Here is a 12,612-nt window from a genome sequence, read left to right on the forward strand (position 1 = left end):
GCATAACAGTATAAAACATTTCTAATGAAAAACTAACAACTATAACAGTGAATCAACTGGACTATTTAACAAGGAGTTGAAAAAGTCATACATTAGCAATGGACTGCTGAAGATCGTCAACACTGAAGATGATTTCAGTACAGGGATGTGAGACTTTAACATATCACAAGTTGGTATATGATCGGCTGTTAAGTGAGCACCACAGATGCAAGAAACATTACTGACATATTTTGTCTTAAAACAAATCATATGTAGGTGTGTGCACATATGTGTTTATTGGTGTGTGTGTGTGTGTGTGTGTGTGTGTGTGTGTGTGTGTGTGTGTGTGTGTGTGTGTGTTTCGTTAGTCCTGCAGCATTTGAAAGCTGTGCTGATGTAAAATTCTTTTTGAAACTTTACTTCGAATGTTCTGTTCATCAAGGTGTGAGCCCGATCTGAACGTGTGTTCCGATGCGTGTGAGAACGGTGCAACGTGCGAAGACAGTGGGAATGGGGTTCGAGCCACTTGTATCTGTCCACCAGGCTTCACAGGGGATCGTTGTGAAATTGACATCAGTGAGTAAAGAGTGTTTGTTTGTATGTTTATGTACGTGTGTGTGTGTGTGTGTGTGTGTATTTATGTACCTATGTGTGTGTGGCAGTGTATATGTAAATATGTCATTCTGTGTTTGTGTGTTTATGTACATGTGTGTGTGTGTGTGTGTGTGTGTGTTGTGTATGTGTGTTTATGTATCTAGCTGTGCATGTCAGTATATATGTAAATATGTCATTCTATGTTTGTGTGTTTATGTACATGTGTGTGTGTGTTGTGTGTGTGTGTTTATGTATCTATCTGTGTATGTCAGTGTATATGTAAATATGTCATTCTTTGTTTGTGTGTTTATGTACATGTGTGTGTGTGCGTGTGTGTGCGTCTGTGTGTGTGTGTGTGAGTGTGTGTGTGTGTCTGTCTCTGTGTTTGTGTTTATGTACCTATGTATGCGTGTCCGTGTATATGTAAATATGTCATTCTTTGCATAAATACATGTGCTCACATGCCATAATGCCTTGTCAGTTGTGCATCCTTTTTGTCATAATAATAACTGACAAATTGTTTTATAACATATTACTGAAAAGAATGAAAGAACATTTTGAGGGATTATCCATGGATATTAACACTTATCTCAGAAACTAACTTTTACTCTTTTGTCATGAAAAACAGTCTCTCATGGTTTCAATATTTGGCTTTCATTATCTACTCACACGTTAGCCTGAGTTACTGTTTTTCTTCTTCTTTTTTTTGTGCTTGTGTTCAGTTTAAGATTTTACTCTGAACCAATAAAAAGATGTAGTAGCATTGTTTCCATGAAGGAAAATGTGTTGTTAAAATAAAAAAATTGAACAGAAATAGTCTTTCATAATATTAGAGAATACTTATTGCAGCCATTGATGCAAATGGTTCTATCAGAGACTGGCTTCAAACATTAATAGATAATGGCTTTAGATGTCACCTCTTTCATGCATGTTTGTAGCAGTGGCTGTGGTTCTGGTTGTCTACATACTTGATCCTCTGTGAAAGAGAAAGAGAAAGACTCAGATTCAGCTGATTGCTGGTGACGGCCATAGCCCCATGTGGACATGGGGTCATAACAACATTTTATAATGTCACCAGAACTATTGCTTTCAATTACATCATAACTATCTCTCTTGACTGAAAATATTGATATCAGTATGATTCAAAATTACTAGCCACTATCTTTGGATGCCATAAGCAACCTGAATTAAAATAAAAAGGGAAATGAGATAAATTTCACATGAAGATCACTCAAAATGGGACAGTTGAAAACAAATTCAACTTAATCTTCAGTGGATTCTTTAGACAAAATGGACACTCAGTTATGTATGACGGGCGCAATAGCCAAGTGGTTAAAGCGTTGGACTGTCAATCTGAGGGTCCTGGGTTCGAATCACGGTGATGGCGCCTGGTGGGTAAAGGGTGGAGATTTTTACGATCTCCCAGGTCAACATATGTGCAGACCTGCTAGTGCCTGAACCCCCTTCGTGTGTATATGCAAGCAGAAGATCAAATACGAACGTTAAAGATCCTGTAATCCATGTCAGCGTTCGGTGGGTTATGGAAACAAGAACATACCCAGCATGCACACCCACGAAAACGGAGTATGGCTGCCTACATGGCGGGGTAAAAGCAGTCATACACGTAAAGGTCCACTCGTGTATGCCTACGGGTGTTGATGTTGGACATACCAAATCTAAATATTGGCAAAATGAATCTAAAATGTCTGTCCATATACAACAAAAGATGACACTCCACTAAATGAGTAGAAACATAACCTCTGTGTGTGTGTATCATATGAGTATGATCATCCCGATTTTGCCATCTACATTTGATCATGTCTTGGCCATCAGCTTGCAGAAAGACATTGCCCAACCCTGCTCACTGAAAGCCCCTAGCATACACAAACCCAAGTTTTCAGACGCATACTAGTACATTTGATACCCAGTTCTTTTTACCTTAAAAGTCCAGTTCATACAGCATTTCATATGATTTTTGTAGCAGTCAGTCAATAATCATTTTCAGCAGCTTTAGCCTATAACATGCACAACTGATTGGAGAGTTTATATAAACTGGTTTCCTATTTGTTTCCATATACACACAGTTGTGTAGTGTTTTTTATTTCAATACCCCAAAACTTTTAAAATCCAAATAAATGAACAGATTCACTATAGTAAAAAGCTCTCAAAGATTTGATATTTGATTCATAATATCAAGTAGCATATACTACACTTTGTGTGTGTGTGTGTGTGTGTTTGTGTGTGTGTGTGTGTGTGACAGAAACAGAGACAAAAAGATAAGATAATGTTTGTTCACTGGTGCAAGTGTTGAAATGATTTCTATTTTAGGGGGAGAGAAGTTTTTATTCTTGTTCAGAATGCACAATAAAATATAGGTTAGTGTCTAATTTTGTCTTATTTGGTCTCATTACTCCTTATGGTTTTTCTTCCATTCAGATGAGTGTGAGGAGAACCCCCAGGGTTGTCTCTATGGTGGAACGTGTGTGAGCGGTACCAATGAGTACACATGCACCTGCGAGGATGGCAGCAGTGATGACCACTGTGAAGTTAAACCAGACTTTTGTGAGAAGCCAGGTGTTTGTGACAATGGCATGTGTTACAATGACTACAACGCATCCTCTGCTGTCTGTGTCTGTGAACATCCGTACCGGATTGGTAAGTTTAACGGAACCTTTTGTTGTTGTTGTTGTTGTTGTTGTGTGTATGTGTGTATGTGTGTGTGTGTGTGTGTGCGTGTAAAATCAATTTATTTTTTGTTTTACTTAAGAGTTATATATTGCATGCCTTACATTTAACTTTTTCTATCTTATGCTGTAGGTGATAGGTACTGTTTCTGGATGTTTGCACACACACACACACACGCACGCACATGCACACACACACATTTATCAGCTGTGCAAATAACACTTTTCACACACACACACACACACACACACACACACACACACACACACACACACACACACTTACACACACGCACACACACACACACACACACACACACACACACACACTTACCAGCTGTGCAAACAACAGTATTCACACAGTGTCTTTCTGTTCTCTCCTGCAGGGGCAGATGGTGGCTGTGAAAAGATACCTGTCTGTGACAACAGTACCTGTCAACACGATGGTGCATGTGCTGAAGACAGCCCAGGGATTGTCAGCTGCCAGTGTCAGCAGGGATATAGTGGGTCTCGCTGTCAGCATGACATTGATGACTGCAGTCCCAACCCCTGTGTCAATGGACGATGTGATGATCTGGTCAATAACTACACTTGCGTATGTGATCCTGGATTTGAAGGTAAGTGCAGCAATAGCCGAGTGGTTAAAGCGTTGGACTTTGAATCTGAGGGTCCCGGGTTCGAATCACGGTGACGGCGCCTGGTGGGTTAAGGGTGGATGTTTTTACGATTTCCCAGGTCAACATATGTGCAGACCTGCTAGTGCCTGAACCCCCTTCGTGTGTATATGCAAGCAGAAGATCAAATACGCACGTTAAAGATCCTGTAATCCATGTCAGCATTCGGTGGGTTATGGAAACAGGAACATACCCAGCATGCACACCCCCAAAAGCGGAGTATGGCTGCCTACATGGCGGGGTAAAAACGGTCATACACGTAAAATCCCACTCGTGTGCATACCCTTCGTGTGTATATGCAAGCAGAAGATCAAATACGCACGTTAAAGATCCTGTAATCCATGTCAGCATTCGGTGGGTTATGGAAACAGGAACATACCCAGCATGCACACCCCCAAAAGCGGAGTATGGCTGCCTACATGGCGGGGTAAAAACGGTCATACACGTAAAATCCCACTCGTGTGCATACGAGTGAACGTGGGAGTTGCAGCCCACGAACGTGGAAGAAGAAGAAGAAGAAGAAGAAGGTAAGTGCAGGAATGATGGTGCACTGTTTCTGTGAAATGATATCTCAGTAATATGCTGCTGGCTGTTATAAAGACAGAAACAGCGTGAAGATTGATTTGGGGGGTGAAAGAGGTTTTTTTGTTTTTGGAGATTTTTTCCACCAGCGAAAATGTTTCTCTCTTGCTACCTAATTGGCTAGAAATATGATAAATCTGTTCTGCGTGGATACTGTCTGGTCAAGCATGTTATCATGAGAAATAGTTCACTTTGAATTAACGAAGTAGACGGTGCTTGATCCTTGTTGTTTCTCCTTTGAACGTGAATATGAGCATGAGCTTCACACTGGGTGGGTCCATCAGTTTCAGTTTCAGTAGCTCAAGGAGGCGTCACTGCGTTCGGACAAATCCATATACGCTACACCACATCTGCCAAGCAGATGCCTGACCAGCAGCGTAACCCAACGCGCTTAGTCAGGCCTTGAGGAAAAAAAAAAGGTGAATAAATAATAGATAAGCTTACACAAATAAATAAATAAATAATAATAACTATAATGTAAAAAAAAAAAAAAAAAAAAATAACAATGATGATAAATAAGCAAATAGATGTAAAACATGAAGACACACATTCACATATACACATATAATGTGTGTGGTGTGTGTGTGTGTGTTGGAGCTCATGTACGTTTATATGTATTTGACTGTGCTTTCATATCTGTGAAACTGCATGTTCGGTGGGTATCTGTTATGCATGTGTGGGGTCCATCAGTGGCTAATAAGTCCAGTCCTGGTTCTGAACTGTCTGTGCTGCTGAGCACATGGGTGCAGCTGGTGCTCTCCAGGTGTATCCAAGTGCCTTCTCCTTCCATTGTTGGCGTTTCAGAATGGCATTGCCGATCCTCTGCTCCTCATAAGCAGCGACACCAGACCGGACTCGGCTGCACCATGCTGTGCGATCACAGGCCAGAGCTTCTCATGTGTTTTTGTCAGTGCGCTGGAGGGCCGTCTTCGGGAGACTTTGTAGTGCTAATTCTTTATTTATTTTATTTTATTTATTTTTATTGTTATTTGTTTTTATTTTTCATTTTATTTTATTTATTTATTTATTTATTTATTTATTTTTTTCTCAAGGCCTGACTAAGCGCGTTGGGTTACGCTGCTGGTCAGGCATCTGCTTGGCAGATGTGGTGTAGCGTATATGGATTTGATCGAACGCAGTAACGCCTCCTTGAGCTACTGATACTGATACTGATATTCTTGCCCTCATGGAAGCGTTTTCAGTATTCAGTGCAAAACCATACAACATAATGTATTGCTGGGAGCGAAAAGTTCACTGTTTCTGTTTTGGCAAAACAGTTTTTGCTCATTCAGTGCATTCTGCATTAAACGTTTGGTCTTGAGGTCCTTGGTTCAATCCTGGCAAAGTCTGGTGGGTGGAGGATGGACATTTTTTGCAAACTCCCAGTTCAGCAGATGGACACACCTACCTGTTAGTGTATGAATGTCATATGTGTGCATATACCAACAGAAGATTTGCATGTAACAGATTCTGCCATCCACGTCAGAGTTTAATGGTTTATCTTCTTCTTCTTCTTATTCTTCGTTCGTAGGCTGCAACCCCCACGTTCATTCATTTTTTCATGTGTATGATCGTTTTTACCCCACTGTGTAGGCAGCCATACTCTATTTTCAGGGATGTGCATGCTGAGTATGTTCTTGTTTCCATAACCCACCGAATGCGGACATGGATTACCGGATCTTTGACATGAATTACTGGATCTTTAACGTTTGTGTTTTATCTTCAGTGTGCATATACACACGAAGGGGGTTCAGGCACTAGCAGGCCTGCACATATCTTGACCTGGGAGATCAGAAATATTTTCACCCTTTACCCACCAGGCGCCGTTACCGAGATTCAAACCCAGGACCCTCAAATTGAAAGTCTAACACTTTAACCACTCGGCTGTTGCGCCCGTCTAATGGTCTTGTTGGTCATGCTGAGAACAAAAACACTTTTGAGCATATAGATGAGGGGTCTGCATTAAAGTTCATAACAAGGCATAATGGAAAAAAGCCATGTAGAAGTATGCTAAAGCTTGGGCTTTTCAACCAGTTGATATGATAATTGGTTATGTCCAGAATATGAATATTTCCGAAAGTAAAGGTTGAGTGGAAAGGAAAGGTTGAGTGGAAAGGTCAAAATCACAACATTGTTGATTGAAGGTGTCCTGTTTCAAGATTATACACTTTACAATCTGTGTTTTCTTGTTTTACATGTCTTTTATTTTTGCATTTTTTGTTTTCCTTCCAGGAAAAAAGTGTGAGAACAACACTGATGACTGCCCAGGTAGCTGTAATGCCACCAACACTGAAGATTACCAAGACCTTCTGTTGGACTGCAAATGCATTTGTAAAGTTGGCTTCACTGGAAAGGACTGTGAGGTGTGCTTAGCTTTTTGGTAGCTCTCTACTTCTATATTGTGCATAAATGGACACAAGTTCTTACTCTTAGGTATATCGATGAATAAGAAAACAAGAAAAAGATATAGTTTAGCTTGTAAAAATGCATCAGAATTATACCCCCGAAAACGGAGTATAGTTGCCTACACAGCAGGGGTAAAAAATGGTCATACATGTAAAAGCCCACTCGTGTACATAGGATGGTAAGAAAGTTCATAAGAAGGTAGTTGGTAAGATTGCTAATCTGCAACAACAGGGGCACAAGGGTGAAGCCTTTGTCTGATAATACTGGCTTCAACCCTACTCTGCCCATTCAAGGGCTCAGATAATTAAACACTTAGCCATGACAAGTAGCCAGTATGCAGTCCACAAAGTGGTGTTCATTCAACCATGAAATAGCTGAAACAGTACTCTTCCCAGCCCATCTTTCTCTAGTTTAACGTCTTTTCACATTTAGTGATATTGAATGTTCTCAGCCCATCAGCTACCACACTGTGCACATTATTAACCTGTACATTGCATAAAGATTGTCCCATGTACCCAATACAAAACTAGTACTGAAATAGATCTGAACATACCAAGCACCTAGGAAATTAACCCACTGTTAGAGAACTATCATCATACATTATTTCTCAGTGTGTACACATTTCAAAGCGCATCCCTTGACAACAAGGAATAATCATTTTACCATGAAATACATACACTGACAGTGACACACACACACATGGAACAAACTGTCAGCACTGCATCAACTGACACATTCACAAGTCAGTTCTGTTGCCTTTTGGAATGATTAAGTGTTCAAACCTACCAAGCTTTCGTGTGAAGTTTTCCTTGCAGAGCAGTGGACTCTTCACACAAGACAGGCTACAGAACATGCAGGATAAATTTTGATCTTAAAAAAAAAAAAAAAAAAGCTACTTCTTAACTTTGAAATGAGTTTCAGTTTCAGTAGCTCAAGGAGGCGTCACTGCGTTCAGACAAAACCGTATACGCTACACCACATCTGCCAAGCAGATGCCTGACCAGCAGCGTAACCCAACACGCTTAGTCAGGCCTTGAGAAAAAAATAAAATAAATAAAAAAATAAAAATAAAAATTTGAAATTTGAAATGAATATATTGTAAACAGAGTTGGTCAAGAAACAAGGAGGTTGAATCACCTGAAGGCCACAAAACAATTGCTCTAAGCTTTTCGCTGTATATACACCTACTCTATGTTTTTTTTCTTGCAGTCAACACTACCTCTTGTAGATCTGTAACTCATTTAACTGACAGTTTGTGGATGAAAAATCAAAATCTTGTAAACTTAATAATTGTTTCCAACCTTTAATTGAATTACGGCAGAGGGTTGAAATCAGTCCTGTGTGACACCCATTTTCTGTTGAATGACTATCAAGCTTGTTGGAACAGATGTTATGTGTGCATTTATCATTTTGTGGCATTACACTTTTTGTAATAATTAAAAAAAGCAACAACTTCATTGTTCATCGTTTTACCAAGCATTCTTAGTATTATCCTTTAACATTTTCATTGTCATTGATCATCTGTAAAATTGTACACCACAACTTAACGAATACCCAGTCCTCTTGGCCATGTTACAACTCTAGGCTGCTTTGCTGTTTGTGGGATTGTTTATAAGAGAAGGAAGCATCAAACCTGTTCATGAGATGTTTTTTTCCAGAATGTTGTTCTCTTTGTTCCCTAGTCCAACATCAACGAGTGCCTGTCATTTCCGTGCCAACATAATGGCACCTGTGAGGAGAGTGCCACACCTGGTAATTACACTTGCACATGCCAAGATGGATGGACAGGTGACAACTGCGAAAGACTGACTGACTACTGTGACCCTGACCCCTGCAAAAACGATGGCGCATGCCTGAGCCTTCAAGATGACTACTTCTGCAAGTGAGTGAAAAACAAGACTGTTTTGAATTGTTTTGGCTGCACTAGTTACGGAAATGACATTTTTCTTAAGAAATCCTTTTGTTTGTAGCATTTCATGATGAGTCGAATCAACACAGAACATTCACAGAAGCACTTACATACACACATCAATACACAATTATTTACATAAACATTGCAACACACACACACACACGCACACTCACACACACATGCACAAGCACACACAAGCACGCACACACACACACACACACACACACACACACACACACACCACACACACACCACACACACACAGGTGTGTGTATGTGTGTGTGTGTGCGCGTGCGTACAGTGAAAGTTCTCTATAAGTATCTGGATGTGTGAAGAGGTTGGTGATGAAAACTTTTAATTGCAATTGCCTGCATCCATCAATACTAAACGAGCAGAGAAATATTACTTCTGACACTTTTGACATAGTACACGTTAGCTATGCTTTTAATTGTTCCTCAGTAACCTTTCCAATCATGTGCCCATGCCCCCACACATTCATCTCCCACTGGTTCAGCCTTAGAACCCACTTCATGAATTCATGCCAAAGGCAGGTGAGAAGTTGTTGGTGAAATGTGTTGAATGTACTTTGAATCAGCACAGTGTTCATATTATACTTAGATACTGTCAAATGTAGAAGGCGGCTGCACCCCTCCATTTTTTAAAACAGCAAAAAAAAAAAAAAAAAAAGTTTATGTAAGTGTAATTGACACTACTGCATCAATTGAGCATTGAAAGTTGTGGGGTGACAGATGCTGACAGTTACCATGCTTTACACTTCCCCCTTCCCCCAACCCCATTTCTTTCTTTCAACAGTTGTACAACAGGAACATTTGGCAAGCAGTGCGAGAATGCCACCCAGCTGTGTGACATCTACCATCCGTGCACCTCTGACAGCGTTTGTAAGAACGATGGTGGCACTGCTCGCTGCGAATGTCCAGTCTGTGAGTATAGTTTGGTGAACAAAAATATTTGTTTAAGTCTTTGAAAATATTCTATTTAATTACATTGATAAAAAAAAAAATTGTAGCTGAAGCATCGACTTGAGAAGTATGTTTAAGAATACAGGCATGAGAAGTGAACAAACAGTATCTTGTTAAAGTCTGATTAGACTGGTACATGTGTATTTGACCTGAAAAGTATTGACTACCCCTACATGGTTGACTACTAGAGAGGCGCAATAGCCTAGTGGTTAAAACGTTGGACTTTCAATCTGAGGGTCCTGGGTTTGAATCTCGGTAACGGCGCATGGTGGGTAAAAGTTGGAGATTTTTCCGATCTCCCAGGTCAACATATTGCAGACCTGCTAGTGCCTGAACTTCCTTCGTGTGTATATGCAAGCAGAAGATAAAATACACACCTTAAAGATCCTTTAATCCATGTCAGTGTTCAGTGGGTTATGGAAACACAAGAACATACCCAGCATGCACACCCCCGAAAGCAGAGTATGGCTGCCTACGTGGGGGGGGGGGGGATGAAAATGGTCATACACGTAAAAGCCCACTTGGGAGTTGCAGCCCACGAACGCAGAAGAAGAAGAGGTTGACTACTGCTTATCCTTTACATACCTTCCCCCTTCCTCCATTTTAAAAAAGGAGGTCGCCATACTGTCTCATCCCCAACCACTCCCATCATCTCTCACCTCCTCATTCATTTGTCTGTTGTTGTTTTCTTAGCCCTTGTGCATGAACTGTTTTCTTACCCCATGTGCGTGAACTGTTTTCTTACCCCTTGTGCATGAACTGTTTTCTTACCCTTTGTGCATGAACTGTTTTCTTACCCCTTGTGCGTGAACTGTTTTCTTAGCCCTTGTGCATGAACTGTTTTCTTACCCCTTGTGCATGAACTGTTTTCTTACCCCTTGTGCATGAACTGTTTTCTTACCCCTTGTGCATGAACTGTTTTCTTAGCCCTTGTGTGTGAACTGTTTTCTTACCCCTTGTGCATGAACTGTTTTCTTACCCCTTGTGCATGAACTGTTTTCTTACCCTTTGTGCATGAACTGTTTTCTTACCCCTTGTGCGTGAACTGTTTTCTTACCCCTTGTGCGTGAACTGTTTTCTTACCCCTTGTGCGTGAACTGTTTTCTTACCCCTTGTGCATGAACTGTTTTCTTACCCCTTGTGCATGAACTGTTTTCTTACCCCTTGTGCATGAACTGTTTTCTTAGCCCTTGTGTGTGAACTGTTTTCTTACCCCTTGTGCATGAACTGTTTTCTTACCCCTTGTGCATGAACTGTTTTCTTAGCCCTTGTGCGTGAACTGTTTTCTTACCCCTTGTGCGTGAACTGTTTTCTTACCCCTTGTGCGTGAACTGTTTTCTTACCCCTTGTGCGTGAACTGTTTTCTTACCCCTTGTGCATGAACTGTTTTCTTACCCCTTGTGCATGAACTGTTTTCTTACCCCTTGTGCATGAACTGTTTTCTTACCCCTTGTGCATGAACTGTTTTCTTACCCTTGTGCGTGAACTGTTTTCTTACCCTTGTGCGTGAACTGTTTTCTTACCCCTTGTGCGTGAATTGTTTTCTTACCCTTGTGCGTGAACTGTTTTCTTAACCCTTGTGCGTGAACTGTTTTCTTACCCCTTGTGCATGAACTGTTTTCTTACCCCTTGTGCATGAACTGTTTTCTTAGCCCTTGTGCATGAACTGTTTTCTTAGCCCTTGTCTATGAACTGTTTTCTTACCCCTTGTGCATGAACTGTTTTCTTACCCCTTGTGCATGAACTGACACAGTGAAATGTGAGTTCATCAAATGTTCAACTTATTTCTGGAAACATTTTATCTTCCGCATCTTTTATATCAGTGATATCATTTAACCTGTTCTGCTGTACTCATCCTGTGTTTTGCTCTAAGCAAACAACAGATTTTTCACTACACCAGTGACTGCATCCATTGTAACTATTTAGGAAGTTATTTTCATTTTTCAAATTTTACCATCATATAGTGTACCCCAAGTACATGTATGATTTGTGTTATGTTTAACGATCATGAAGTAGCATTCAGACTTTTAAAGAAACTTGAAAATACTTAGTTTGCAGACTGTTGTTGGCACACAAGGTGCACTGTTCATCTCCATGCTTACATGACCCAAGAGGACGTCAGCTGAATGCTGATGAGTCAAATATGCTGGCACTACATATGTCCGTTTTGGATCCAGCCACTTTCAGTTGAAAGTTATGTACCAACAGTCATGAGAGAAACATTGTTATTGGCAGCTGTTGCTGATGAGTCAAATATGCTGGCACTACATATGTCCCTTTTGGATCCAGCCACTTACAGTTGAAAGTTTTGTACCAACAGTCATGAGAGAAACATTGTTATTGGCAGCTGTTGTATTGTATTGCATTGCATCGTACTGTATTGTATTATATTGTAGTACTCTTTTGTCACAACAGATTTCTCATGGGCAGATTGATAGGAAAATTTGGAACACATCGTAATATAGTTGATCACTTTGTGCTTGTAACCCTCTTTCCACTACTCCACTTCCCAGTTTCTGCAAGTGATGACTAAAATGAAACTTTATAAGGTGATATTTGTGGATAACGAGGTTAAGGTAGCACTAAAAGAAAAAAGGGGGGAAAAAGAATAAATGAATCAATCTTATAGAATTCATGTCTTAAAACCAATTGGTACAATGACTGGCAATGCTGATAGCATGATCCTATTTCCAAGATGTGGTCAGTGGTCAAGTTCATTCTATTGCATATCGAATTAGTAGGTAAAGCTTTGAGGTATAATGAATATCATCTTGCATACGGTGATCTTCAAACTTGCTGTA

General features: G+C 40.3%; 1 protein-coding gene across 2 annotated transcripts in view; it reads left to right on the forward strand.

Moving 5' to 3' along the window:
- Window positions 1-12,612, forward strand: part of LOC143292455 (uncharacterized) — a 193,297-nt gene that overhangs the window by 100,666 nt on the left and 80,019 nt on the right. For both annotated transcript variants that reach the window (XR_013056651.1, XM_076602746.1), the window contains exons 35-40: window positions 422-555; window positions 3,010-3,228; window positions 3,644-3,874; window positions 6,746-6,876; window positions 8,602-8,801; window positions 9,645-9,772. Coding sequence is in view for 1 of the 2 variants with exons in the window: in XM_076602746.1 (XP_076458861.1) it covers window positions 422-555; window positions 3,010-3,228; window positions 3,644-3,874; window positions 6,746-6,876; window positions 8,602-8,801; window positions 9,645-9,772 (1,043 nt within the window). In the remaining variant the exon portion in view is untranslated. The remainder of the gene's footprint in view (window positions 1-421; window positions 556-3,009; window positions 3,229-3,643; window positions 3,875-6,745; window positions 6,877-8,601; window positions 8,802-9,644; window positions 9,773-12,612) is intronic.

This window comes from Babylonia areolata, chromosome 18, assembly GCF_041734735.1.
Source record: "Babylonia areolata isolate BAREFJ2019XMU chromosome 18, ASM4173473v1, whole genome shotgun sequence".
In the NCBI taxonomy this organism is placed as follows: Eukaryota; Metazoa; Mollusca; class Gastropoda; order Neogastropoda; family Buccinidae; genus Babylonia; species Babylonia areolata.